Source organism: Corvus moneduloides, chromosome 19 (assembly GCF_009650955.1).
Source record: "Corvus moneduloides isolate bCorMon1 chromosome 19, bCorMon1.pri, whole genome shotgun sequence".
Lineage (NCBI taxonomy): Eukaryota > Metazoa > Chordata > Aves > Passeriformes > Corvidae > Corvus > Corvus moneduloides.
The window spans coordinates 8,387,649-8,414,346 of record NC_045494.1 but is presented as its reverse complement, the minus strand read 5'-3'; the positions used below and the strand labels follow the sequence as shown (position 1 = coordinate 8,414,346).

General features: G+C 49.1%; 1 protein-coding gene, 2 long non-coding RNA genes and 1 other non-coding gene across 5 annotated transcripts in view; all 4 read right to left on the bottom strand.

Moving 5' to 3' along the window:
• The window catches only part of SEC14L1 (SEC14 like lipid binding 1), a 39,408-nt gene extending 29,921 nt beyond the window's left edge, over nt 1–9,487 (bottom strand). Inside the window, exons 1-2 of the mRNA XM_032128954.1 lie at nt 9,396–9,487; nt 7,462–7,553 (exon numbers count right to left, since the gene is read on the bottom strand). Coding sequence (XP_031984845.1) covers nt 7,462–7,524 — 63 coding nt within the window. The 5' untranslated portion in view covers nt 7,525–7,553; nt 9,396–9,487. The remainder of the gene's footprint in view (nt 1–7,461; nt 7,554–9,395) is intronic.
• Nucleotides 9,488–13,444: 3,957 nt separating this feature from the next.
• Nucleotides 13,445–17,193, bottom strand: LOC116453733. 2 transcript variants are annotated; one of them, XR_004243913.1, is made up of 3 exons: nt 16,590–17,193; nt 16,324–16,504; nt 13,445–14,050 (listed from the first exon to the last, which is right to left on the bottom strand). It is a non-coding gene; the product is annotated as an uncharacterized LOC116453733 (long non-coding RNA). The 2 variants fall into 2 exon arrangements; XR_004243914.1 differs by lacking the exon at nt 13,445–14,050 and adding an exon at nt 14,074–16,124.
• A 6,796-nt stretch (nt 17,194–23,989) lies between these two features.
• On the bottom strand, nt 23,990–25,610 carry LOC116453671. Its single transcript, XR_004243893.1, has 2 exons — nt 25,268–25,610; nt 23,990–24,419 (listed from the first exon to the last, which is right to left on the bottom strand). It is a non-coding gene; the product is annotated as an uncharacterized LOC116453671 (long non-coding RNA).
• Nucleotides 25,062–25,217, bottom strand: LOC116453738. The gene has a single exon (XR_004243920.1).
• Nucleotides 25,611–26,698: the final 1,088 nt, after the last annotated feature.

The window sequence follows — 26,698 nt, the reverse complement described above, 5'->3', positions numbered from 1 at the left end:
GAAACAGTAATTCAAGAGAACCCAAACATATATAACTAACAATTAAAACAGTTCAAACAAAAATTCATTTCTAATGCAAAAAAATAGCTTCTCTTTGCTCCCTCCCACGATCCCTCTGCTGTTGCCAGAGTTAAAGCTGGTAGGTTCTAACAGCTCAGTGATATTTTTATTTTCAAATTTGCTGATATATAGAACCCAAAACTAATTATAATAAAGTAAAATGCAAGAGGAGTCCAAGATAGAAAATGCTCAAATATGAAGTTTTAAACACGAATACAAAGCAAGACAGGCAGCCATTCCATTCACACGTGACCATGTTCCAGCACACAACACAGACATTTCCAATTTTCATTTTTCTGAAGCAGGGACAGAACACCCTTTATGCCAAAGCAACTCACAGAATCCACAACTCCAAGCCATTAAGTGCGATTTGCAAGTACTTTGCACTGCTAAATAATACCTGAAGACTGCTGAATCAGGTTTCTAATGGCCCCTTCATTTACTGTTACAGCAAGCAGCTTCTGCATTTTTCAAACTGGACATCCCTAATTATTTCCCAATGGAATGGAGGGCTCCCAGAGTGCAACCTTAGTGACAGATGCCCTGCTGACTCCTCTTTCTTGCAGCCAGCTGCCATCAGCTCACCCACAGCATGGGGGGGACAAGCACCTGCTCCCACAGGGATGCTCAGCAGCCTTAAGGGAACCCAGTGAGAAAATTGAGTTGACAAGGAATTTATCTTCTTTTTCTCTAAGACAGCTCTGGACCAGCCTGTGTTCCTAAGCTGGCTTGCTGACGAACACATCTTTGCAAGAAAGCAAGAGCAGCAGCCTGGTGCACCAGCTTAGCTACAGTGGGAAACCACATATTGGTGATATTTCTCTGACCCTTAGACAGAGTCCATGAACCACAAGCTGAAAACCTTTGTGGACTGGGCTGAAACCAGCGTGACTTGAACAAAAGCTATGCAGAGAAAAGCCAAGAACTTGAGAGCTGATCTCAACTCGTGATGGCTCACTGCTGGCTTGTATTCTTTTGGCAGTGCTGGCCCACACTGCAGTGGAGTGCAGATGATGCCAGGCATTCCCCTCCTAGCCATGCTGCCATCGGCTGTGCCACCAGCGTAGGTCCTTGGCAGGGCTCTGACCTCAAACACCACTGACTGACTGGGGACGGCTGAAACCAGCTGCAATTTGACTGTGAGAAAGTCAAATTATTGAATTACCTGTAATAGGCCTTATTTAACATTTTACATGAGCTGCTAACCTGACCTGTCTTAACTGTATCACAAAAATTAAAGAAAGAGTTAAATAATTCAGCTTAACATCCTAGTTCTTAATTTAGAATATATGCACAGCATTTTTAAACTCCATGAAAAAATTGGAAGACAAATTCACTTGGGAGAAAATGAAATAGACCATTTAAGACTAACCTGTAATTAATTTCAACTTGAGCTAATTAACAGCTTTCCTTGCATATTCTCGGAAGATTCATTCCACATTCAGAATGCAACAGCCTGAAGATTCCATCGCCGGCCTCCCTCCAGGAATGTACTGACTCCAAACTGAGCTCAAAGCAAAAGTGGTCCTGGCTACGACAAATATCCCCTCAATTCTGGGTTCCAGATTCTGGACTCCCACTGAAGGTGCTTTTTGGGAAGTCCTCAGGTAGCACGGACTGCCCAAGCCATATGGAAACACGTCATTCTGACCTCTAAGCAACCTCTGGCTTTTCACTGGGTATGTTTTTTTAATCAATCCCAAAAGAATTCACCATTATCTCTTTCCCACATGATTTTGAAGACTTTTACATATACTTCTTACTGTCTAATCACACCTTAGACCATGAGCATGGAGTTATACCTTCTCCAGATTCTAACTGTAGAACCCTGAGTGTCCAGGACTCTGCAGGATGTGTAACCACTTCTTTTCTGACAGATCCCCACCTGTTTAAGAGTTTTAACTCAAAGCCAACATCACTTGGCTGCATCAACAGATCCTGGAGCAGCACGTCACACCAGAGCTAAATCACCTGCAAAGGGTGAAAAGCTTGGAGTGCTTTCAGAACACAACACAAGAACTGTTTTGATACATATTTTCTTTCTTCTGACACCTTTCAGAGTGTGACAGCAGTGGTGTCTTAGCTTTTAAAGTGTAAAGGACTTGTTAAAAACTGACTCAAAGCTTTTGGTGAACAAGAGAACTGCAGCTGTCAGCTACAGTCAGGTCATGTGTTTGCCCAGAAAAAAAAAAAAAAAAACCAACAAAAATAACACCAACAGGAAACCAAGCATGGAAATAGCTAAGCACGTCACAAAATAACACAAAATAACACAAACTGCACCATTAGCAGGCTGCTAAGTCAATATTTTTCCCTCTCGCTCAAGTGAACTCTCACATTTGTTACCCACAGCTCATTCCAAACAAGTGGCCAAACAATCATTTGTTCTTACACCGTGTGGTAACACAGGAACCACCACCACTATCAACCACCAGTGAAACTGCAGGCACTTCATATAAATTCAGAAATTCCACACAAGGCTCTGCTCCACCACAGCTTCACCAACACATTTCCAACAGCAAATAAGGCTGAGTTTTCAACAAAGACAAGAAGCAAAGCAGATGAGACTCCGGGAGTTCTACAACAAAAGGGAAAACAGCTCAGCGGTTTTGGGAGCAGACACTCAGTTTATTCCCTTCTCCAGGATTTAAGTATCCAAGACAAATTCTCAGGAAAGTGCACTGCATCAGGGGAATAAAGTACTTCTCCATATATTTAAAGCCTGCTTTGTGCTTTCAAAAGCACTTGCAGAAGAGCTTCCTTTTTCTCACCAGCCTCTCAGCTCCTCTTCACATGACGTGTGAAATGCATTTTTTCCAGGAAAAAACAAAAAAAAAGAGACTAGAAGGAATAAAAAAATGGCAAGGATTTATGAGCAGGTATGGCATTTAGCTTGATACAGTTTGAATTTTTTTAAATGGCTTTTTAAAGTAATAACTTTTATAATGAAATAACAATGTACTGCCTGATCAGGAAGGCCATTACAATCTAGATCAAGGGATTATACTTTGATTTGTCAATCGGAAAAAACAGATAAATTTTTTTCTAATCTACTCTATCACTGAAGTGTGTTTATCCCATTTACAGTCTTATTACTTACCTGTAATTTAGGAATACTTTAATTCATGAGATATACCTTAAGAACTATTTTTTAGATCTATAAAGCCAAAGAGAGTCAGCCTGTTGTCCAAAAGCAGCAAATTTGAACCATAAAAATGATAATATAATCAAAGGCATTATACATTATAGTTATTAGGAGAGATTCATGCTTGAGATACTTCAGGTATTCCATCAGAACAATAGGAAAATGTGAGATCGATTTTTTAAAATTCACATTATTTCTGAAACTAAGTAATTTGTGACTGTAAATAGGATATTTTCTAAATGGGCTGAAGACCAATACATTTTCCACAGAGCTTTCAGAAACTTAGAAGAAAAAGGAAAAACCCCGCTGGTCAATGGTTCAATCCAATGTGTGCTTTTTCAAAAATCTTATTTATCTTCCATTTACATAAATTCCACCCTTGGAATGCCATTGCAAGTGATTATTCATTATTTAAATTTACTTTGGAAATTAAACTCAAGGGGAATTATCTAAAGTATGTCAGACTGAAAATGAGCTGCAAATCTCCAAAGTTAATTTTAGCCTCATGTGTGTTAAGGAAGATTCAAGTTCTTAACTGCCTTTTAATATTAAGAACTACTTATTCAGCAAAGTCCCTGTATTACTTTAAATGTAAACCTTTTTAAGCCAATATAAAAAATTTGAAACTGTAATCTTTTAGAAGTTTTACAAAAGCAGCTTCTCAGTTTTTCTCCAGTATATTTAACCTTGGTAACTTGACAAGTGAGTCTAAGTAAACAGCCATTTTTCCACATTTCAGCTGCTTCCAGCATTACGTAAACTCTGAACAGGAGGAGAAGCGAGATTCTATTCAGTCTCCTGAACAGCTGTGCAAGCTGCTGCCCTGGGTGCTTTTTAAAATACATATCCACTGACACACAGAGATTCCAAGAAGTTCATTATGACAGATATTCCACAGAGCGGCCAAAAATCATCATGTCAGCTTCGGAAACTATTTGGTGAAATCATCTTGCCTGTGTTAGGTGTGTCAGACTAAAGTGTGGCAATTTACAGCCTATGATTCTAGAATCTTTTCAAGTTCAGGAAGTAGTTTCATGAAAAGACTTGCATCTTAAACATTATCTGGAACCACACAATTTGCCAGTAGAAAGAAATCTTCAAGGGAAGTAGCTTATATTAGATTTTACATAGCTGGACTTTATTGATGAGGGAATGTAGGAAGTTGGAAGTGATGGATGTCCCGACTCTCTCCCAGCCTCAGCACCCCACCAACTCCCAGTTGGGAGATAAGAGGTCATGCCTTAAGGATAGTGTCATAGAGACACATTAGGGTTCAACAGATGAGTTTTAGATTTCAGTGGAGGATGCATAACAGAGAAACTAATTTTCAACACCAATTCAACTTAGGAAAAGAATTTTGACTCTTGTCTATTTTAGAAGTCTTTATATCGTAATTGCCTGCAAAACACTTTTGTCTTGTCAATCTTGGCTTAGATCAAAGTGGAATTAAATTCCGTTTTTTGTCTTAATATAGAGCTGCAGTCACCCTTCCCAGAGAACAATGTTCCCTGGGAACACAGTAGAGCTGCATGAATGGAATGCTGATTGTGCTCCATTCTCCCTCAAGTACCTCTTGGAAACCCAGGAAGGGGAAAGTGGGCAAATCGGAAGTTTGCACTGTAAATGACCCACTCTGCAAGTGGCATTCACTCAGTGGCTTCTAGAAAAGAATAATTAATGCTGATTTCTGTATCTGAAGGCTAAATATTAGTTTGACTTAATGAGTTCCAATTTGCAATTGCCACAAGTATCATCCAGGGAATCTTCCCAGTGCACACAGGCTTCACTGACACTGGTGAGCTTCATTACTACTCTACAGAAAGAATTACCTCTGGAGTTCCAGAGAACGCCCAAGGAAGGGAGGACAATTGGCCAAACAAAATTTTTAAAAGTACTCAGCACCTGAAGACAAAGATGAGATCCCACCCAAGACCCAGGCTAGAGACAGGGATTTTTGTTACACAACTCAGCACACAGAACCCTGCTGCCACACTGACCAAAGTGTTCTCAAGAGATTTTTTTACTGACAGATGAGTATCTCTGGGGTGTGGGTTTAAACCTCTGTTTGAGGACACATTCTCTCAAGGGCTGCATGCAAATATAAAGAGAGGGACAAAGGAAAATCAAACACATCAGTCATTTCTTGGGTGCTTTAAATTCAAGCTTGGTGTATGCCAGGCTGTTCCTCATTTCAGAAGAGCTGCTGGCACTGCTAAAATAACATTACAGCACTTTTTTTGTTGAGAATGTGCAACGTAGTGCTTCCACTTTAGTGAGCCCAAAATTTGACACAAGTATTCCTTCCAGAAATACTTCATCAACTTATGCAATCGCTATTCAACCAAGGGGAAACAGTAACAAAGCAGTACCAAAAAGCATCAAGCCAGCATATACTGTTTCTATTCCTTACAGAATTTGGCTCATGGAGGCACTCCTCTACACACCTCAGAAAATGCAGGGACAGTTTTGATGGATCACCAGCAGGAATTTAACAAGTTTTAAAAATCAGTAACAGCAGCGAAATGGCAGGGGGAAGATGTTCATCCAGTGCTCACATTCTGAACAAGTACAAGTGATAACCCACTGTTCTGACACACACTAAATAAATCAGATGTATTATTGCTCAGCTAAACTTCCAGTCTCAGAAAGGATCCTGTCGGGCTGTTTCTTTTTATGAGCATTCTTCTCCTCTTAGTTCACTTTTAATTTTTAACTTTTATTTTATCCTAGGTGCATACCTAGGATAGCCTCTTGCCTTCTAAAGAAAAGCTTTAATGTAAGGGAAGGTTTTATATTTGTTAAATATTCTTCTTCAGATATTATCCCCAAGACACAGAACCGTTTGAGAACTCTGTTAAATACTAATAGTCAGAAGTGTTTCTAATTACACCCAGCAAAGCGTTGTGGACAATCCTGACGTCAGCATTTTGACTCAAAATATCCTTGAAGAAATAACCCAAGGGAAGAATTTTTGCCTTCAATTCAGCAGCAAGGGAAAGACTCATCAGTTTAGCAAACAGCAAGGGAATTTCATTTAAGAACCTAATTTTGGCTGATTGATCTAAGAGCCAGTACAACTTCACTGAAGGCTTAAGTTACAGACACCATCAAATTTCACTGAGAGACCACCTGAAGCCCAGCTGTCAGAGTTACTGAAGTCATAAAAGACCTGACACATATCATAGTTGGATTCTTCACTGCTCAGCAAAATAACCACTCTCTCTGCCTTGAAGTGTTTGCAAGAGCAAGACCTACATGTGTAACAGCGGAGGCAGCCTTAGGAACAAGATAAAAAGAAATGCCAGTATTCCCTGTAGGGTGATCGAATCCTTTTTTGCCCTGTGACTGCAAAGGAACACTTCTGTAAGGAACTCTGCACTCCAAACCATGTGATCTATCTAAATATTTACACTGTGAGCACTATTAAAACTCTCCTCTGAAGCCATTAAACATAGTATTTTCAGCAAGCGAAATTAAACAATTATTTTTTCGATTACAGTTCACTTTTAACTGGTTTTATCATGGAAAAGCTCCCTAATTGCTCTTTGTAACTCACAAGAGCCCCACAGCTGTGGTTTCAACTGAATATACTTTAAAATGTCAAATACCTACTTCCACTCCGTTTTTGAAAAGGAAAAAAAAAAGGGAGGGAGAGAAGGAGGGAGAGGAAAAAAAAGGGAACCTAATTAGATTTCTTTCTTTTCTTTACTATTTGTAACACTATCACACAAATTAGCAGCATGCACCCAAAAGGCTTTTTGTTCATCTCTCTGGCCTCCCTACCAAGTTTTTTTTTCCCTTCCCTCAAAATGTTACCAGAGTCCTTTCTCCCTTTTCATTCAGGCATATCCTTGCTTTCATGGCCTTCTCTGTGCTCTCTAATCCTGTACACTCTACACCGATGAAGACAAAACCATAACAATGTTTTAATCAGCGTACATGACATTTCCTCCCATTCTAGAAGTGTCTGCCCCCAGTAAGCAACTTCCAGTACACTTCAATCCTACTTCTGCTCTAACTTTCAAATACATCTGGAAACTGTATCTAAGCTTTGACAGAAAAGGAGAGCACGTTATGTTAAGAAAATACTCTCAAAAAGAAACGCTGAAAGAAAAGAAACACTGAAACACATAGCTCTCATGTTTTGCATACTGTTTTCAGCTTTGTATGTTCTACAGTATCTATCAAAGCTCAGCAAGTACTCAGCAACACAAGGAACCAGCAAGAAGAAAATTACAGCAAAAATTAATACTTACAGCCATAATTAACTCAAAAGGGTGTTTATACACCCGTACAGGGGACTGGTACTTCTGCACCATGGCTGCAGTTTAGTGAGATCAACTCAAACCTGAAAAAGAAATTTTTAAAACCATCTGTCAGACGTAGGAAGCCATTTTCAATTTTCTCTTGCAATTAGTCTGTGCGTGGTACCATGCCAGCAATTCCACAGGAAATCCTTCACAATTCCCTGACAATCTTTTTTAAGACTCAACAGGGCCCTGAAAAGCTATATATATATTTCTGTCAGAAATGACTTATCATTTCTCCCAAAGACAACATAAAATTAGCACATTTTTAGTAACAAATCTTCAACATATTTTATGACTCTTTGTCAGGGTGGTGAGACTTCCTGTGCTGCTGCTGAGAACCAAACACTGACACATCCCAGCGACAGGCAGAGAAGCATTTCCCAGTACCCCAGCACAGTATGTGGGCTGCCCTGCTCAGAACAGGGACTGGGGAAAAAAAACCCAAAAAAACAAAAGCAAAACAAGAAAGAAATACAGAAAGCACAAAAAGAGGTTAAAAAAATAAGTGTTAAAAATGCTTGTTTTCAGAAAGAAGGAAAAAAAACCGGATTATTAAAGCACACTGATGATCAAGGGCATTCCTTGATCATCTTCAAAAAAACTGAAACTTGTGAGAGAGAAATTTATGAGATAGCCGGCAAAAAAAACTTCGAGAAAAAATCCACTATGCGACCAGAAAAAATTCACTGGCAACACGGAGAGGAATTACTCCGAAGGCTTCGTGCCTGCTCTACCCGGCAAAGTGCTTGACCCGAACTCTCTCGACTGCAATTACGTTTACTGAAAAATTCTGGCAGTAGCACTCGCAGATGAGTCGCGGGCTGCGAGTCACCCTCATTTTAGCGAGAAATGGGTTCGCTACAGCAAGTTCGCTTCACTTTTCTGTCCGTAAGGCGCTCCCACGTCCCCGCAGCGCTGCGGGAGCGCTCCCGGCCCCGGGGCTGGGGCAGCGGGGCTCGGCGGCTCCCCGGCCGGAGCCAACAACAACCCCCCGAGCCACAGGAAAGTTCTCCGGCCTCCCAGCCCCGAGAAGAATTTACCCATGATTACCCCGCATTTTTTTAAAAAAAAACCCAAAACACCTGAATCAGCACAAACAGCCGCAAACGCTCTCTAATCCCCGGACAAAAAGAGTTACACAACAAAGAAACTCCGCGTTCCTCCCGCCGCGCCGGAACCGGACAGCCCGGGAAGGGACGGGATGGGGGGGACACCTGTGTCAGCCCTGAGGTCTCCCGGAGGGATCCGGGACAGCCCACGGCGGGACGGGACACCTGTGACAGCCCCGCAGCCACCGGGACAATCCCGGGCGGGGAAGGGACACCTGTGACAGCTCCGCGCTGCTCCGGAGGGATCCGGGACACCCCGGGAGCGGACGGGATGGAGGGACACCCGTGACAGCCCCGCACTGCCCCAGTGGGTTCCGGGACACTCCGGGAGGGGACGGGACACCCGTGCCAGCCCCGCGCTGTCTGGAGGGATCCAGGACACCCCGGGAGGGGACGGGATGGAGGGACACCGCTGACAGCCCCGCACTGCCCCAGTGGGTTCCGGGACACTCCGAGAGGGGACGGGACACCTGTGCCAGCCCCGCGCTGCCTGGAGGGACCCGGCCAGAGCCGCCTGCCCGGGGCGCCCGTGACCAGCCCGAGGACCGCGACCCCCGCCCCACCATCACCAGTACCACCACCATCATTACTACGGCACCCCCCGTCCATCACGGGCAGCACCGACCGCTCCTCGGGGCTCCCCGCGGCCAGCGCTGAGAGGAGCCGGCGGGGAGAGAGCGGACAATGGGAAAGTTGCCGCGGGGCACGGCGGCGGGGCTGGGGGACGCGGGGCGCGGGCGGGGGGCCCGGGAGGCTCCGCGCCGTCCTTACCGCTCCGAGCCGGCCGCGCTCTCCCCTCATGCCGCCGGGGCAGCGCCGTCCTGCGCGGGAGGGGCGCGCCGCCGCCGCCGCCGCCCGTCGTTCGCGGTGCCGGGCGGGGGCGGGCCCGGCGCCTGCGCGGTGCTGAGGGGGCGGGGCCGGGCCGGGCGCATGCGCGGTGGGCGGCGCGGGGCGCGCGGCGGGCGTGAGGGGAGAGTGAGTTGTGGGGTGGTGGAGTTGTCTGCGTGGGAAAGAATCGTAAAGGTCATCCAGCTTCACCCCCTGCCGCGGGCGGGGACAGCTTGCAACAGAGCAGATTGCTTCGAGCACTGTCCAGCTTGGCCTTGAACGCTTGCAGAGATGGGGCAGCCGCAGCTGCTCTGTTCCACTACCTCACCACCCTCACAAGGAAGGATTTCTTCCAAATCTGTAATCGCAGAATCACAGGATCGGTTAGGTTGGAGAAGACCTTTGAGATCACCAAGTCCAATTTACGAACTAACACCACCTTGCCAATTAGACCATGGCACTAAGTGCCGCATCCAGTCTTTTCTTAAACACCTCCAGGAATGATGACTAAACTAATCTAAGCCTACTCTCTGTCAGTGTGAAGCCGTTCCCCCTTGTCCTGCCACTACATGCCCTGGTAAATACCCTCCCCTCATCTTTCTTGTAGGCTCCCTTCATGAACAGCATGAAGCTGAGTCAGGGGAGGTTTAGGTTGGATATGAGGAAAAAGTTTTTCATCCAGAGGGTGGTTGAGCACTGGAACAGGCTCCCGAGGGAGGTGGTGACAGTGCCAAGCCTGTTGGAGTTCGAGGAGCGTTTGGACAATGCTCTCAGACACATGGTGGGATCCTTGGGGTGTCCTGTGCGGGGCCAGGACTTGGACTCGATGATCCTGGTGCGTCCCTTCCAACTCAGCACACTCTGTGATTCTGTGATTCTGTACTGGAAGGCTGCAATTAGGTCACCCCGAAGTCTTCTCCAGCCTGAACAATTCTAATTCTCTCAGCCTTTCCTCATATCAGAACTGCTCTAACCCTCCAATCATCTTGGTGCCTCCTCTGGACTCACTCCAACATGTCCATGTCCTGTGCAGGAGCCTCAGAGCTGAATACGGTGTTCCAGGTGGGGTCTCACCTGAGCGGGGCAGAGAGGCAGCGTCCCTGTCAAACACAGCCATGTACACACACACACACCCATGTGCACACACCGAGTCATGGACACACACACAGCCATGTGCACACATGCAGCCATGTACACACACACACTGAGTTACAGACACACACAGTCATGTACACACACACAGCCATGTACACACACACACCCCCATGTGCACACACCGAGTTATGGACACACACACAGCCATGTGCACACATGCAGCCATGTACACACACACAGCCATGAACACACACAGAACCATGTGCACACACTGAGTTATGGACACACACAGCCATGCACACACACAGCCGTGTACACATGCAGCCAGGTACACACACAGCCATGTACACACACAGCCATGTACACACACACAGCCATGCACATACAGCCATGCACACACACACAGCCATGTACACACACAGCCATGTACACACACACAGCCATGCACACACACTGCCATGTACACACACAGCCATGCACACATGCAGCCAGGTACACATGCAGCCAGGTACACACACAGCCATGTACACACACAGCCATGCACACATGCAGCCATGTACACACACAGCCATGTACACACACAGCCATGCACACATGCAGCCATGTACACACACAGCCATGCACACACACAGCCATGTACACACACAGCCATGTACACACACACAGCCATGCACACACACAGCCATGCACACACACAGCCATGTACACACAGCCATGCACACACACAGCCATGCACACACACACAGCCATGCACACATGCAGCCATGTACACACACAGCCATGTACACACACAGCCATGCACACATGCAGCCATGTACACACACAGCCATGCACACACACAGCCATGTACACACACAGCCATGCACACACACACAGCCATGTACACACACAGCCATGCACACATGCAGCCATGTACACACACAGCCATGTACACACACAGCCATGCACACATGCAGCCATGTACACACACAGCCATGCACACACACAGCCATGTACACACACAGCCATGTACACACACACAGCCATGTACACACAGAGCCATGCACACACACAGCCATGTACACACACAGCCATGTACACACACACAGCCATGTACACACACAGCCATGCACACACACAGCCATGCACACACACACAGCCATGTACACACACAGCCATGTACACACACACAGCCATGCACACACACAGCCATGCACACACACAGCCATGCACACACACAGCCATGTACACACACAGCCATGTACACACACACAGCCATGTACACACACAGCCATGTACACACACAGCCATGCACACACACACAGCCATGTACACACAGAGCCATGTACACACACAGCCATGCACACATGCAGCCATGCACACACACAGCCATGCACACATGCAGCCATGTACACACACAGCCATGTACACACACAGCCATGTACACACACACAGCCATGTACACACACAGCCATGCACACACACAGCCATGTACACACACAGCCATGCACACACGCAGCCATGTACACACACAGCCATGCACACATGCAGCCATGTACACACACAGCCATGCACACACACAGCCATGCACACACAGAGCCATGCACACACAGAGCCATGCACACACACGCAGCCATGTACACACACAGCCATGTGCACACACCAAGTTATGTACGCACCCCCCAGGGGCAGGAGGACACGGACAGCGGGACATGGCACCTTCTGCAGGTAGCTCCCCTCAGCCTCCTGAGCATCCTGTGGTCCCACACCCCCCGTGGCTCCCTCGGCACAGGGTTCTGGGGGGCTCTGGGTGGGTTTCAGGCACCATCAGGGGTGAGGTCAGCTCAGGGCAATGGAACAGCCCGGAGTCAGCACAGCCGTGCCAGAGTCACTCAGTGCTCCAGGGCCGTGGTGCTGTGGGAGCACAGGGACCTGCCTCTGTCACCGCAGGAGCATCTTTCTGCCTCTCCTCCGTGTCCATAATCAGCCAGCACTTACCCAGCCCAGGGTATTGCAGTTTAGGATGCCTCAAAGAGCTCTGTCTCACACCATGCATGGTTTACTGTGATGTACTAAAAGCAAGAAATAAATACAATGGTGTTTTTTACAGTATCAGAGTATCACAAACTGTGTTAAAATAAGGACTTAAAGTTAGGAGCTCATGACTCTGCTCCCTTCATCAGCACTATTGAGACATTTTGTTTACCCACAATATCTTTTATTAATGGCTTGCTCCCTCAGAATATAAATCTACTAAAATTCAGAGTCATATCCTGACATTTTGATGCAATTCTTCCTCCGGGAAAGCTGAATTTGTGGTTACCACTAATGAGGGATTATGCTACCATTCTTTCTTACACAAACCTTGTATCTTTTGAAGTTAATCAAGCATAGCCTGTTGTCTGATCTGAACTAGTCCTTACAAGAAGTTGTTTAATGTGTTGAGAAATTGTTCCTCTGAATCTCATTTCTGTTGTGGCACTTGGCCAGTTGCCTTCATGTAGCTGAAGTTAACTAGCTAACTGTAATTAGATTTAGTTATCTGATTGATATTCCATGCCATTATGCCTGCAACATCCTTTTCCTGCTCTGAAAGCCTGAGATATAATCCTACCAGCATAGCACAGGGAGGAATTTATGCCCACTCAGATTCCTCTTTGTTCATAACATTTCCCTCTTTAGATTCTGGGAAATGTTTTAATTCTTACTGACCACCACTATTCTACCTAACCAAATGGCCAGGAAATCAGAAATGCTTTATTTGGACTTTTAAAGGTATTTGGAGTTTATTGATAGAGTGAATATCCATAATTTAATATCTAAATCAATTGTAGTCTCGGCTGTTTTCTGCAGAAACAACAATCTTAGCAAGATAGACAAAGAAGAGGAAAGCAATACGGTTTTAAATTTTTCTAGTGTTTATTTTCTTGTTACATCTTCTCTTATGGAAGCTCCAGACATGCATCGTTAGGAGGAATATAAAGGAATAAATGTGTGGGTGCAATGTTTCAGGAAAGCTGTGAGGCATGCTAGAGACTGAAGCCCAGAGGACACAGCCTGAAAGTGCAAACCGTTCCATATTTTCAGAAAATTAGGAATGCAGCCTGCTAGATATGAAGGGAAGTTTGGCCTTAGGGAGGTTATGGAAGGTCGGTCACTTCCCTCCATCTGAGCACTTTCCCTGGATTGCATTCCTTCACGTTATGAGCTTTGGTTACACAACTCGAGGCAATTGTTATCTTGATTCGGGCAATATTGCCATGGAAATTAATGAGAACTATTGGTAGTCAATCCTTTACTATTAATAGTAACTAACTGAAAGTGCAGTTGCTTGGGAGCCGTGCAAGGCTGATGCATATGAGAAAAGATTCAAAACACCCCTCAGCCGTGCTGGAATGCAGCTCAAGCTCCTGGAATTTCAGCAGGCAGGAACTTGCTCTGGCTTCTTTTGTTTGCATCCCAGGCAGTGAAGAAAAGTGAAGTGATTCTGCCTCCTTACTGTCCAGCAAGTCTCATCTTCAGAGCTGTTGTACCAAAGAGAGGAGTTTGTCAGCAGTTTGTAACAAGAGAGAACATGGTCACTCGAAGTCTTGCTGCTAAGCCATACATTTATTAAAATATGTGGAAAAGGAATGAGAGTTTGAGTTCAGACACACTGAAGTGCTTCAAGAGCTGTTCCCTAACAAATCAGTCCCGTCTGCAACAGTGGAATTTTTTATGTACTACTGGCTGCATTGAAATAAATACCTGCTTCCTAAACCTTTAAAAGCATGGAAATGGTCCCAAATGATAACACTGCCAGCATGATGGAAATAATAATAAGCATGATGAGTGACAAACAGTTAATGGAACAGAGTTGTGCCCTGGGGACACTGATTCTGGTTTACAGAGGGTTTTTATTTAATCCATCACAGGTATTTCACCAGGTGTCACCGTTTTTCCTTTCCCTTGTCAGTTTAGGGAGAGACAAACTGGTAAAGCTGGATGTGAGGATGTGTGAACTCCTTCACCCCTTTTCTCTTAAAAGTAACTGTGACCCCCAAGTTCAGCCCTCCAGACACAGACCTGAATGTGCCCATCCATTACAGCTGTACATATTTTTGTAAGCTCCCTGGATAGCCCATACTGGGTAAACAGTGAACAGGAGGAAACATTTCTCCATGTATCTCTGGAGATCTTAAAGCCCTTCATAATGGCAGGGAAGACACTAATAATCCCAATATGCAGGTATAAATACTGAGGTTCACAAAATGCCACAGGAAAAGTCACACAGTAAGTCAGCATGAGAAAGGAGACCAGAGCTCCTCACTTCCTGGGTGGTTCCCTTATTCCCAGGCACTCCCGACTTTTAGCTCTGCAGTAATTTTCCACTATTCACAAGATTGGGATAAGGGTAAAATATCTCCAGACTGGTCTGTGTTCAGAGAGGGAATGTTAATGTACGATATCTAGAAGGTGTTAAACTCTGTGATGAGATTTTTACTCAGGATTAAACCAGCCTTAGCTTACTGTAGTTTATTGTACCATAAGTGAGGGTGTATTAACTTTATACCGCTATTCGATTTATCTGAACTTTCCTGTAGAAAAGCCATAAATGACCTTGTAGACTGGAGCCCTTTATGTCTTGATGCCACAAACAGGCAGAAACATGTTTTTTCCTGTCTTCTCAAGTGACTGGTAGGAAAATTGAATTGTAGGCTGGGAGCTGGCCAGGGACACCAGCTGCCAGCGCTCGGAGTCCAGCAGCTGACATCAGAGCACCAGCGCCATTGACAGCAAAGGTTACACAGACAAACATTAGCAAATAGGACTGAGTCCTGATTCATAAAATAGATGAGTGGGGATGAGCGTGTGGCACACATCCCAGCCCTTATTCCCATGCTCTCCCTGCAAAGCCTGTATCCATCCAAGGCTCCCTGCCTCGAGTTCCGTGTCGCTGCTCAGGAGCCGTGCGATGCTAAAACAGAAGTGAGCAGGTGGTGCAGGGGGGACTGCTCGTACAGAGATAATTGAATGTGAGGAGCTGGTGGAGTGGATATTCTGGATGAAGCATCAGATCCAACATTCATTCCAATACCTGTGTTGGATGTTTGTAACACCTAGAAGCCTGATAGCACTGTTTTTTGGGGGGACTGTGAGGAGCAGGGGACCCCCTCTGGGGCTCCCACCAGGTTATTTTATCCCCCAGACATCAGGAGACGGCACAGGCTAAAGAGAACTCACCCCCATGAGCTTTCTTCCAGTAAAGGAAATAAAGGTCAAGGGAATAAAGGGAAAAACACTTGGATAATAGCAGATTTGCTGAGGTGTTTCATTGTTGCTGAAGATGTCAAGCTCATGACACAGGGAGCTGGAGTTGTGAGCGAGGAAGGGTTCGCTGGGCTGTTGGGAACGCCCAACTTTTCTACTTGCCTTTGGAAACAGCCCTTGTGTGCTTGTGCCACTGCCTGGGAGCTGCCTGGTACCTGCCTCAGAGGGAGCAGCCTGTTTCCAGTTGTCTCTTTAAATGACTTAAAGAACTGCCAGGATCTGATCACTCAATCCTTAGAAAAATAGGAGTCCCAGCCAAAGGCTCAGCAGAAACAATGAGTAAATTTCCTATAAAAATAAAAACAAAGGCTGTTTACCATCCCTCCTTTTAATGAGCCTGACAGTATAAATACTCTCAGCTGCTTCCACAAGCACTGAATCAAGCTGCTGGGTCACTCACTGGGTAGAGACTTTGTCCCTATTTGCCTCTAACACGTTGATAATTATTGGTTTTTTTAATACGAGAGGAGTAAAAAGAAACACTTACTATTGAAAGTATTGGACAAATCCATCTCCTTTTAAAGGACACACTGACTCCACTAGAGCTGGGTCTGCACCCTTGGGCAAACACAGCACGTCTCAGTGGAGCTCTGTCAGGACAAGTTGCCTTTGTGGCTGCTGCTCTGCCAGCATCACAGTGCCTGTGTCTGTACAGCTTATTCCTGTGCCTGGAGGAAAATGAGGCATTATGAGGCACTTGCACACCAAAATAACTACCAGTATTGCTATTTCAGGGTTTATTTTTTAACTCACAGTCTGTGGATCAGGCCTGTGCTGGCAGCCTTCATCCACGCGTGTCTCAGAACTTGAGAAATGCAAGTTTCATGACGCTGTTTGCGGACCCCAGAAATGCCGCTTATCGTCTCCGATCAGCATCATTCTTTACATGAATTCCGGTTCTGTATCCAAGGCAATCTCATTATTTGCTATACACGCTCGATCTGCTGGCTAATTTCTTTCTCCTTCTCACGGGGGAGGAACCTTCCTGTGTTCCACAGCCATGCCTGTATTTAGGAGATTAAAGAAAGCAGGCAAGACGCATGAAAAATGTCACCCTGTCGCCGCGGCGGCAGTCTGAATGGGAACACAATTCCGAGACAGATGTTCCTTCCAATTGAATTGTCTGTGTCAGTGATTGCAGAGTTCAGTGCTCCGGAGAGGTGTGAGGCAGAGGGCACGGCTGAGCAGAGGGCTGGCTGCAGCCGGGGAGCTGGCACAGTGCAAGCAGCAGCTCTGCTGACTCTGACACGGATGCAGCATTAATCTGTCTCGACCTCGAGCACTGCTGGCTGTCAGTCCTGGAATTAATTTGGCTAATGTAGCACGTGATGGAAAGCCACGTTTGCAATCTCTTTGCCAGGCAAGACTGGATGGATTGATAGCATACTCTGTCCCTGGATGAGTGAACTGGTAGCAGAGCTCCACTGAAGGGACACCCTCTGAGAGTGTGGCTCCATCGCCCAAGGGATGAGAGAGATGTTTAACACCTCCTGGCTTTGGGGGTTGTCAGGGGGAGCATGAGCAGACAAGGAAGAGGTGGAATTGCCATAGGGGTGTCTCTGCAACCCCTGTGCAAGTGGGATGTGTCAAGTTTTTTCTGAGGGCAGGTTCCAATATCAGTCTCCAAGTAACTTGTTTTGACAAAGGGGATGGTCTCCAGCAAAAGAAGCCTACTTGCAGTCATGGTCTCAAGCTGGTGGCTACAGACTAATGTGTGACCACCAAGTATTTAAATTAACTAATGAACTAATGTGACTTCTGGTCACAACCAGGCTGAGTCTGAATTAAACAAGAGCCCAGTGATGGAAAGGACTGACATGCCATGGGCAACTCCCTGGACAGAGACTGGAAATGAGCCCAGTGCTTTCTTTGTTCCCCATCCCCAACACCACCCATGCACCTGGGCACTCATGGGCCTTCACTGCCCACTTCTGTGGGGAGCAAGAAAAGAGAGTGGTCTTGAGCACGCAGGAGGAGGCAAGAGGCAGGTGAATATGGCAGTGGTGGGAGTTGAGGCAGAACCAGCCCAGCAGAGTCTCCAGAGAAGCAGAGGACAAATCTGCCCAGCAGTTCACCCAGAGACGACATCCAGCTTGGAGAGCAGATGAGGGTGCACAACAGACAGGATGACATGGAAGGGAGACCATCACCTATCCACCAGAGCCCCAGCTAAATTAATTTTGTATCACAGTCAGCAGGAAAAGACTTTTGGAGGGAGGCTGAGCACCCCTTTACCACCAACCACTCTGTGTGATGCACTGGGTGAGCAGCTGTGTGCCTCCTCTCCCCACCACTGCACTGACACACTCAGGAACATAGAGAGAACTGGAGCTGATTGCAATAAACCCATTAGCACATGGATGTGAGCCACAACACAGCACTGTGCAAACTAACCCAGAAGGAGGTTTGTAGTGTAGGCAAGCTAACTGCCAAAAATAACCCCCAACCCACCCTGGCTGCTGCGCTGTGCCATGGGAACAATATTGTGCATGTGATCACATTCAGCAGGACACAAGCAGCCTAAGGGTCTTTTTACATTTGGCTTGAAAAGGCTAAAAATAGACCCCAAACCACATTCCTTTTTTGCATTGCCATCTCCTCTGCTCTTCCTATTCACTGGCACTTTTACATGCAAAGCAGGATTTGGGATCCAAGGCCCCGTAATTAGACTCCAGCCTGGCAGCTGCAAGTGGAACAGCTGGAGGTGTTATTTTTACGGGTTATTAATTGACTCCATGAAAGCCCAGCAAACAGAGAGCCAGCGAATTGCAGTCCACAGCCACATGACAAGGTCTTAGTGACAGGAAAAGATAAAATAAAAAAGAGAACACAGAATCCTAAAGCCGATTAGTTATAGCAATTTCTCCAAAGCTAAATATAGGGGAAAAAATCCTCTGCCATCTTCAGCTCCGTTGGCGGAGATGAGAAAGCACAAGGAAGGGGATAGACAGAAGTTTCATTTTTCACTTAAGCCCCCATGGGTTGCAGAGAGAAACTGCTGCTTTGGTGACACTCCCAACTCTTAAATCCAGCTGTCCCTGGCAGCTCCACCCTGACCAGCCCTTTGCTCAGCATTCACAAGTGCAGCTGCACTTGCTTCAACCTCACTGCACTGGGCAGGGAACCGAGGCAGGGAAGCTCCCAGTGCCATCCCAGTGCCCAGTCATAGCCAGGCTGGCACAGTCCCAGTGCCTCTCTGCCACGCATGGATGGGTGAGCTTGCAGAGCCCTCCCCTCAAAGGGGCTGAACCACTCACACTCACCCTGCCCCAAAACAAAGCAGGACAGAGCCAGGAGACTTCTTGCCTCCAACTCTCCTTCCTCCCTGCCTTTCCTGCAGCTGGGGACAGATGAGGCTTGGGGACATCTGAAGCCACCTGGGGCCACAAGAGAAACCCCTCATCAAGAGCCAGAATAAGGAAAGGCTGTGGGTGCTGACAGCAGGAGGGGATGGGACGTGGGTCATCACCTCTACAAAACCTACTGTACATCGAAGACTCAGGGAAATAAATAAACAGGCAATTCCAGCAGGGATGCTGAGAACCTGGGAAACTGGCAGAGCATTTCAGATTTATGGGAAATTAGTTTGGCCAGCAAGGCCCTGCCTCTAGGACAGCCCATATTGCTGGCCCAAGCTGTGGGGTCTTTGTCAGACTTCAGGTTTAACTTCCAAAAATAAGTCATGGTTGTACAGCAGAGTTGAAGCAGCGCCTCTCCCAGAGCAGAGGACAGCCAGGATCCCGGCACTCGGCATCCCCTGTGCTGGCAGCCAAAGGGGAAGGGAAGGCAGTGGAAAGGCTGCTGCTGTTCGGATGCCACAACTCAGCCCAAGAAAGCCCCCTCCTCATCAGGAGGCAGGACAGTCCCATGTTCCACAGCTCCAAGACAGGGATTTCTTCCCACTTTCATCACCCACACAGCAAGAGGAGCACCAAACCCCCCTTCCAGATGTCTCTTCACAATGTTCACTCATAGAGAGTGGTTAGAAGAGTGGGATATTTCTCTCCAACCTCCATCCTTGACACTAAACACCTCTCTGGGTGGGTTTGGGGTATTTCCAGTCCCTCCCATATTCCCAGCTGCACAGGCTCTGTGTCTGGAGAGAGATGAGGGAAACCCATGTTTTGTAATCTCACCCTTTGGAGACCATTTCTATGATTACTAATCCCCTTAGACATCCCTTCAACATGAGCATGCCCTCCTGGCCCAAACCCACCCCTGGGCTTGCTGCCAGGGCTGTTCTCCATGCCAGCCTGGCAGTGCTGGGACTGTCCTCGGGTAGGAAAGCTCCTCTTCAAAAGCCAGCTCTGCCTTGTGCTGTGAACTGGGAAGAGCTGTCAGAGCTCCTGCCAGGTGCCAGCACTTCATTCCTGAAGGATGGGGTTGTGGGCTAGGCCTTTATTTCCAGCACAGTCTGCCTGCTCCACACACAGTGCCCAGGGTGTCCTATGCCCCCGAACCACAGCAAGGCCATGGGGCTTCCCAAACTTGGGTTTCGTACTGCCATGTAGCCTTTCCCCGGGCTGGGGGTCCCCACAGGAACAGCAGTGCCAGGGGCACAGGGACAGCCCCAGAATAGGGTTCCCATGGGGCAGGCAGGGCTGGGTACCCAACCTCAGGGCTACTGGAACACACCTTCCCCTCACCCAGTAATTCAGCCCAACCAGGCAATTGCTCCAAGTCTGACAACACAGGAGGTGAACTCCCCCCCTGCAGGAGAGAAACCAAACAGAGACAGCTGTGGTGTTGCACAGAGCCCCTCTCCACTCCCTTTAACCCCAGCAGGTGGGCTGCAAACACACTGCTACAGGAAGGGAACTCGGCAGCACCTCTGTGACCCTGCTCAGGCCTGACGAGGTGCAGGCTGCTCCTGCATCCACAGGTGTGGCAGTCCCACATCTCCTCAGGCTACTTTCCCTGGTAAGGCTCAGCCTGTGCCATCTGTGCTACCATCACACCTCTCCACAAGATCTAAAGCTGTGGTTGCACAGGGATAGACAGCACTTTGGGGACAGCAGGAGGAGAGGAGGCTTTTTCTGGGGGATGTCAGAACCACAGGTGACAGTGCTGGAGAGCAGAGAGCTGCTGGCAGCTCCCGGGGTTGCAAAAGTCTTTGGCCTTCATGGCGTGGGATGGGGATTTGGGAGCAAAGCACATCAAGCAAGCTGAAGAGAGTGACATTTTCCTTCCCAGCTGCTCCCTCCGTGCCCACACAGCTGGTGGGATGACTCCATGCAGCTAATGATGTGACATGATTAGTAAACAAATGATGCATTTGCACCAGGAAACAAAAAAAAAAAGAGGAAGAGGAGAGAAAAGGAAGAAAACAAGTCACATTCTGGGCTGGCAGCACACAGCAGTGAGCTCTTTAAAAATCTGCTGAGGAAGGCACTTGCACAGCACATGGTTTGGGCAGATCAATGAAGCTGCAAAGCAGCCTGGCAGGCACACAAATCCACTTTCTAATGAAATTTACAGCAAGTGGAATTTAGGTCACTACTCGGAAGCATTCCGTTTATTCCAGGCAGCTTTTGAAATATTTAAGAAATAGCTGTCAAATTAAGCCTGCTCACCTCTGGCTGCAAGGTCCAACTTGGAGCCATGGCAGATTTCTTAGCTATAGCTTAAAAATAATTTTTTTTTAAAGCCTTTTTGATTGCCTGCTCCCTTCACCATCACAGCAGAATGACTGGCATCATCTCTTGCCGCGCAATCCTGGCTCTGGTGGGAGCTGTGAGCTCCAAGGATGCTCAGCTGTGCCCAGCCCCAGCCTCGTCCTTCCCCAGGGTCAGGGCAGTGAGACACCAGACGTGTCCTTCCTGCAGCCTGTGCCCAAAGGACTTCAGCTGCTGCTGAAGGAAGAGCAGTGCTACAGCCAGACCTAAAACCAGCTCTCGAGGGAACAGCTAAAAGCAGCCTCTTAGCAGAGGTGAGTCTTCACCAAGGCTGAGCGATGCCGAGTGGAAGGGTCTGGGCTGCACTGCTGGCTGCCAGCACTATTCCCAGGTGTCACACTCCAAGAGAGCTGCCAGAGCAGTTTCAGTGGGTGGTGGAGGGAGAGGAAAGGTGGAAAACAGGCAGTTCTCTGGCTGTTTACCCAGCAGAAGTGGCCACAGCCCCTCGCAGTTCCTGCAGAGATCAGAGCAGTCCAGACATTTCCGCTTCCAACAAGGCAAAGGTCAAACCCTTACATAACACAGACAGCGTGAGCTGATTGCTGCCCCAGCTCAAGGTCCAGCCAGGCACAGAGCTCAGAGCTCTTCCAGCCTCAGCACAAACCAGGAGCAGAGCAGGGGAGAGCAGAAGGCAGCCTTGGAACAGAGCTGGGCTTAGTGTGAGGGGAGACACCACAGGCACAGCCAGGCCCTCAGCCTGGGCTGTGCTTTGGAGGACAAAGAGGTTTCCTCGTTGCTCACCAACCTGCCCCACCTTGGCAGCTGCCCCCAGCTTCTGTTCCCCACAGCCTGAGCATCTCCCACACAGGATCCCAGCCCAGCCCCAGTGCTCAGGATTTGGCCTGGCTGCAGTTGAGGTAAAACATGGGTGCCTGTGCAAACACCTCTGCCTGCTTCCTCATTATACACATAAATATCCATTTCATGCTCAGCTGATGGAGGATTTGTTTGGCTGGGTTATGATCCTGGCTGCTGCTCCACAGCTGGCTCTGGACCAGGATCTGGAACTGGGGGACACAGTCTCTGACCTCCCTCTCATCAGCACTCCTGGCCGTGGATGAGCACAGCACACTGACATCATCCCTATATTCATCCTGATGGCCTGTCCCTTCTTCCACCTCATTCTCTCTCCTGACAGAGTTCCATGTCCATTCCTACAGCTCTCCTGCCCCTTTTGCTCCATTCCTTGCCCACAGGGATGTTATTGAGTCTGGAAGAAGTGTTCCTTGAATATTACCCAGTTCTGGGATCCCTCTTTCCTCTAGGGCACATTCCCATGGGATTCTTTCAGGAAGGTCCCTGGAGAGGCCAGTTCACCCTCCCCATGACCAGGGCTCTGACTGGACAACCCTGGCAGGACATGGAGCCCTCCTGACCCCGCAGAGCTGCACATCCCACCCACCTGTGGAGCTGCTTCCCTCCCAGACAGATCCAACTCCTAAATGTCTGCACACCCAGACGGGACCAGCAGCTGGAGAGGAGCCTGTGTTCCTCCACATCCCCAGCCACCTGCTCTGGGTGCTCCCCCAAGCACTGAGTGCTGGAGCAAAGGCAGCACTGCTGGCTCCAGTTCTGCTCAGGAATTCATTCTTAACGAGACACTTGGAGGCAGAATTTAGCAAGGAGGAAATCCTGTACCTGGCCAAGGAGCCAACGTGGCCACCACGAGCTGAGCAGCCTCTACAGCACATCCTACAAGCACAGGGAGCACACACAGCCCAGCAAGCAGCACGGGCTCATGGAATTTCACAGCACACTGGTCTTGGGCTTGGCTGGGGAATGTTGCACACCCAGTGGAAATTCCCTCTAGGAAGGGAAACCCAGGAGCCAGGCTCTTGTGCAAGTGAGACATTTGTCAGCTGTTACATTTTGCTCCCCAAGCAGAAGGAGAGGGAAAATTTGGCACGGGGAAGTTACCCTCCAAGCAACCTCATCCAGGAGGTGGGCAGTACCTGATCAAACCCACAGCAGAGCTGCCTCCCCTGCACACTCCAGCTGCTCTTCCTGGCTGCAGGCTGGCCAGGGACACCCCCTGGAATGCTCCGAGCCCGGCTGGCAGTTGTGTAATGCACGAGCAGCCTGGGCTGCTGCCAGGGCACAGAGCAGGAATCTCCCGAGGATATAATCCCACCATGGCCTGGCTGCCTGTGCATCCGATTACAGAAGGACTCCCAGTTTTCCCGTTTCCGTGAAAACAAAAGGATTCTGTGGAGCTTCACACCCTCTAGTGGAGGTGGGAGCTTGGCACACCGAGATGCTCCCAAATCCCACAGCACTGCCGAGGAGCTCAGTTCAGCATCTGACTGCCCTGCAGCTCCCCAAGCAGGACCGGGTGTGACACCTGCAGGGTGTGACAGTGCAGGGGTCAGTGCAGGGGTCAGTTCTCTGCCTGCCTGCACAGCCACCTGCAGCAGTTAAACACCTCCCAACCTTGTTCAGGCACAAGAGTATCAAATACAAAGAAAGAAAGAAAGAAAGTCAACTTTGAGAAATGGATTTTATTCATGTTCACCATCCAATTAGGCAAAACTGCCTTCTATAACTTACAGGAGAGCTGGAGGGGGACTCTTCACAAGAGCATGTAGTGCCAGGACAAGAGGGAATGGTTTCAACAGGCAGAAGGGGTATTAGGGAATTAGATGGGCAAGGCCTTGGCACAGGTTGCCAGAGGAGCTGTGGGTGCCCCATCCATGGATATGTTCAAGGCCAGGCTGGACAGGGCTTGGGGCAACCTGGGACAGTGGAAGGTGTCCCTGCCCATGGCAGGGGTGGAAGGAGATGGTCTTTATGGTCCCTTCCAGCCCAAACCCTTCTATGATTCTGTGATAACCCAAAAAACCACACAGGTATAACCAAACAGTAAGAGCAGCTCTCACCATCCTGCACAACCACCTCTTGGTCCAGCTACCTGAAAAGAAATAACCAAGATGTTCACCCAGGAATGCAGCTAAAACCAGAGTCCCCTGTCCGACACAGACCCATCTCCTCTGGAGCAGTGCTAACTGAAGCATCATCCCACCCCCAGCTCTCCCTAAAGCCCTTCCCAAAAGCATCTCTACCACGAGCACTTCCCAAAGCACACCAGAGCCAGATCACCCATCCCACAGCAACAACAAACAGGAAAAGGACTTCTTCTTTTGGCAAGGAACTTTTGCCAGAAGCTGGGATCACTGTGGTGCCAGGTTCCCTGCACGGGCCCTCCCCTCTCCCTCTCCCTTCCCACGCTTGCCAGGGCACACAGTCCCCTGAGCTGTCCCCAGGTGAACCCCCTGCTGCAGGAGAGAAACCAAACACAGAACAAGAGAGCAGAGTACACAACTTCCAACAAAGCTTTACACTTGCTCGAGTGCAGAAACCACCTTATCACTATTCCCTCCTACGTGGGGAACAAAGTTGCAACTCAAACAGCATCTAGTGACAAAGCAAGTACCCAGGTTCTGATTTCCATACCTGAGAGAGTTTGATTTTGCAAATCATTTTCAGAAGAAGGCTCAGTATACATTAAAAACCCCAATCTAACCCCTCTCTTTCCTTGGGTTGGGGGCACAGCTGTTGTTTGCAGTATCATACATGACCATCAAAATGCTTCATGAATGTTCACACCTGTTACTGCACAGGTGAGGCCCAGCACGGAGCCCACCTGGGAGCTGCTCTCGGGCACGGGTGAGGCTGGCTGGTACCACCCAGCAGCCCTTCCCCAGCCCACAGACCCCGAACCCCTGCCCAGGAGGGACACGTGGGGCTCCCACAACTCACCTGGTCCTTCCTCACCTCAGGGATGGAAGCACTGAGTCCCATCCCTGTGACCATCCACGGCTGTGGCTTCTCTGGGGCTGAGCCCCGGCAGGAAATCCTGTGACACACAAAGTTCTGGGACAGTCACAGCAAAAACAGAGTCCTGGTCTGGCTGCTGGCCCTGGGGCACACCCTGGCCTGGCCCTGCAGCCCCTTCCCCACCCCATGGCTCACTCCTTACACCCCACGGGCCCCACTCAGCTCTCCCCCGGCTCCCCGAGCCTGCTGTGGGCCCAACACGTCCCCTAGGAAGGAGCCACACCCCGGGTTGTCCTTGCACAGCGCCCCAGTGCTCCTACCGACCCCCTACACTGCCCCAAAGCCCCCACACAGACCCCAAACCCTGCCTCCCCCAGCCCCCCCTGAAACCCCCCGGGGAACTCGGACTCCCAGGCCCTCAATTCCCCCTCGACACCCCAACACCCCCCTGCACCCCCACACAGCTCCAGCCCCCACAGCCGCCTCCCCCAGCCCCACAGAGCCCCACACGCTGCTCCCCAGACCCTCGCTACCCACCTCCACTGCATCCCAAACGCCCTCCCCACATCCCCCAGCACTCCAGCCCCCAACCCTGTCTCCCCTGGCCTCCCCACGCCGACCCCCGCTTCCCCGGAGCCCCCAGTGCAGCCCCTCCTGTACCCCACACTCTGCCCCCCAGGACTCCAGGCTACCCCAGCCACCTCCCCGCCCCTAGCACCCCTCTGTCCCCACCCTAAATCCCCCCAAGCCCCATCACGGCCCCGTCCCCGACCCTCCCTCAGCACCCCCCGCCCGCCACGCGGCCGGAAGCGCGGCCCGGCAGCGGAAGCCGGAAGTGGAGCCCGGAAGCGCGGCCGGAAGGACACCGAGAGGAGCCGTGGGGCCAGAGCGCCGCGCAGGGCACGGCCCGCCGGGGACAGCGCCCTCCTGCGGCGGGAGCTGGGACTGCAGCGGAGCGCCCGGGATCCGCCGGGAATTGCCGGGAGCGGAGCCCGGAGAACGGGAGGGGAACTGCCGGGGGCACAGCCCAGCGCTGTGGGGCTCGGCACCAGCAGAGAACAGGAGCCCGTGCAGCTTGGGAACGGCCCGACCGGCTGGGGTTTGGTTTTGGAGCCGCCGGTCCAGAGGGGGCCATGGAGATGCTCCAAGGGCTGGAGCCCCTCTGCTCTGGAGCCAGGCTGGGAGAGCTGCGGGTGTTCACCTGGAGAAGAGAAGGCTCCAGAAAGACTTTAAAGCCCCTTCCAGTGCCTAAAGGCAGCTTATAAAGAGATGGAGAGTGACTTTTTACACAGGCAGACAGCGATAGGACAAGAGAGAATAGTTTGATACTAAAAGAAGGGAGGAAGAAATTCCTCCCTGTGAGAGTGCTGACACGCTGGCACAGGCTGCCCAGAGAAGCTGTGGCTGCCCCAC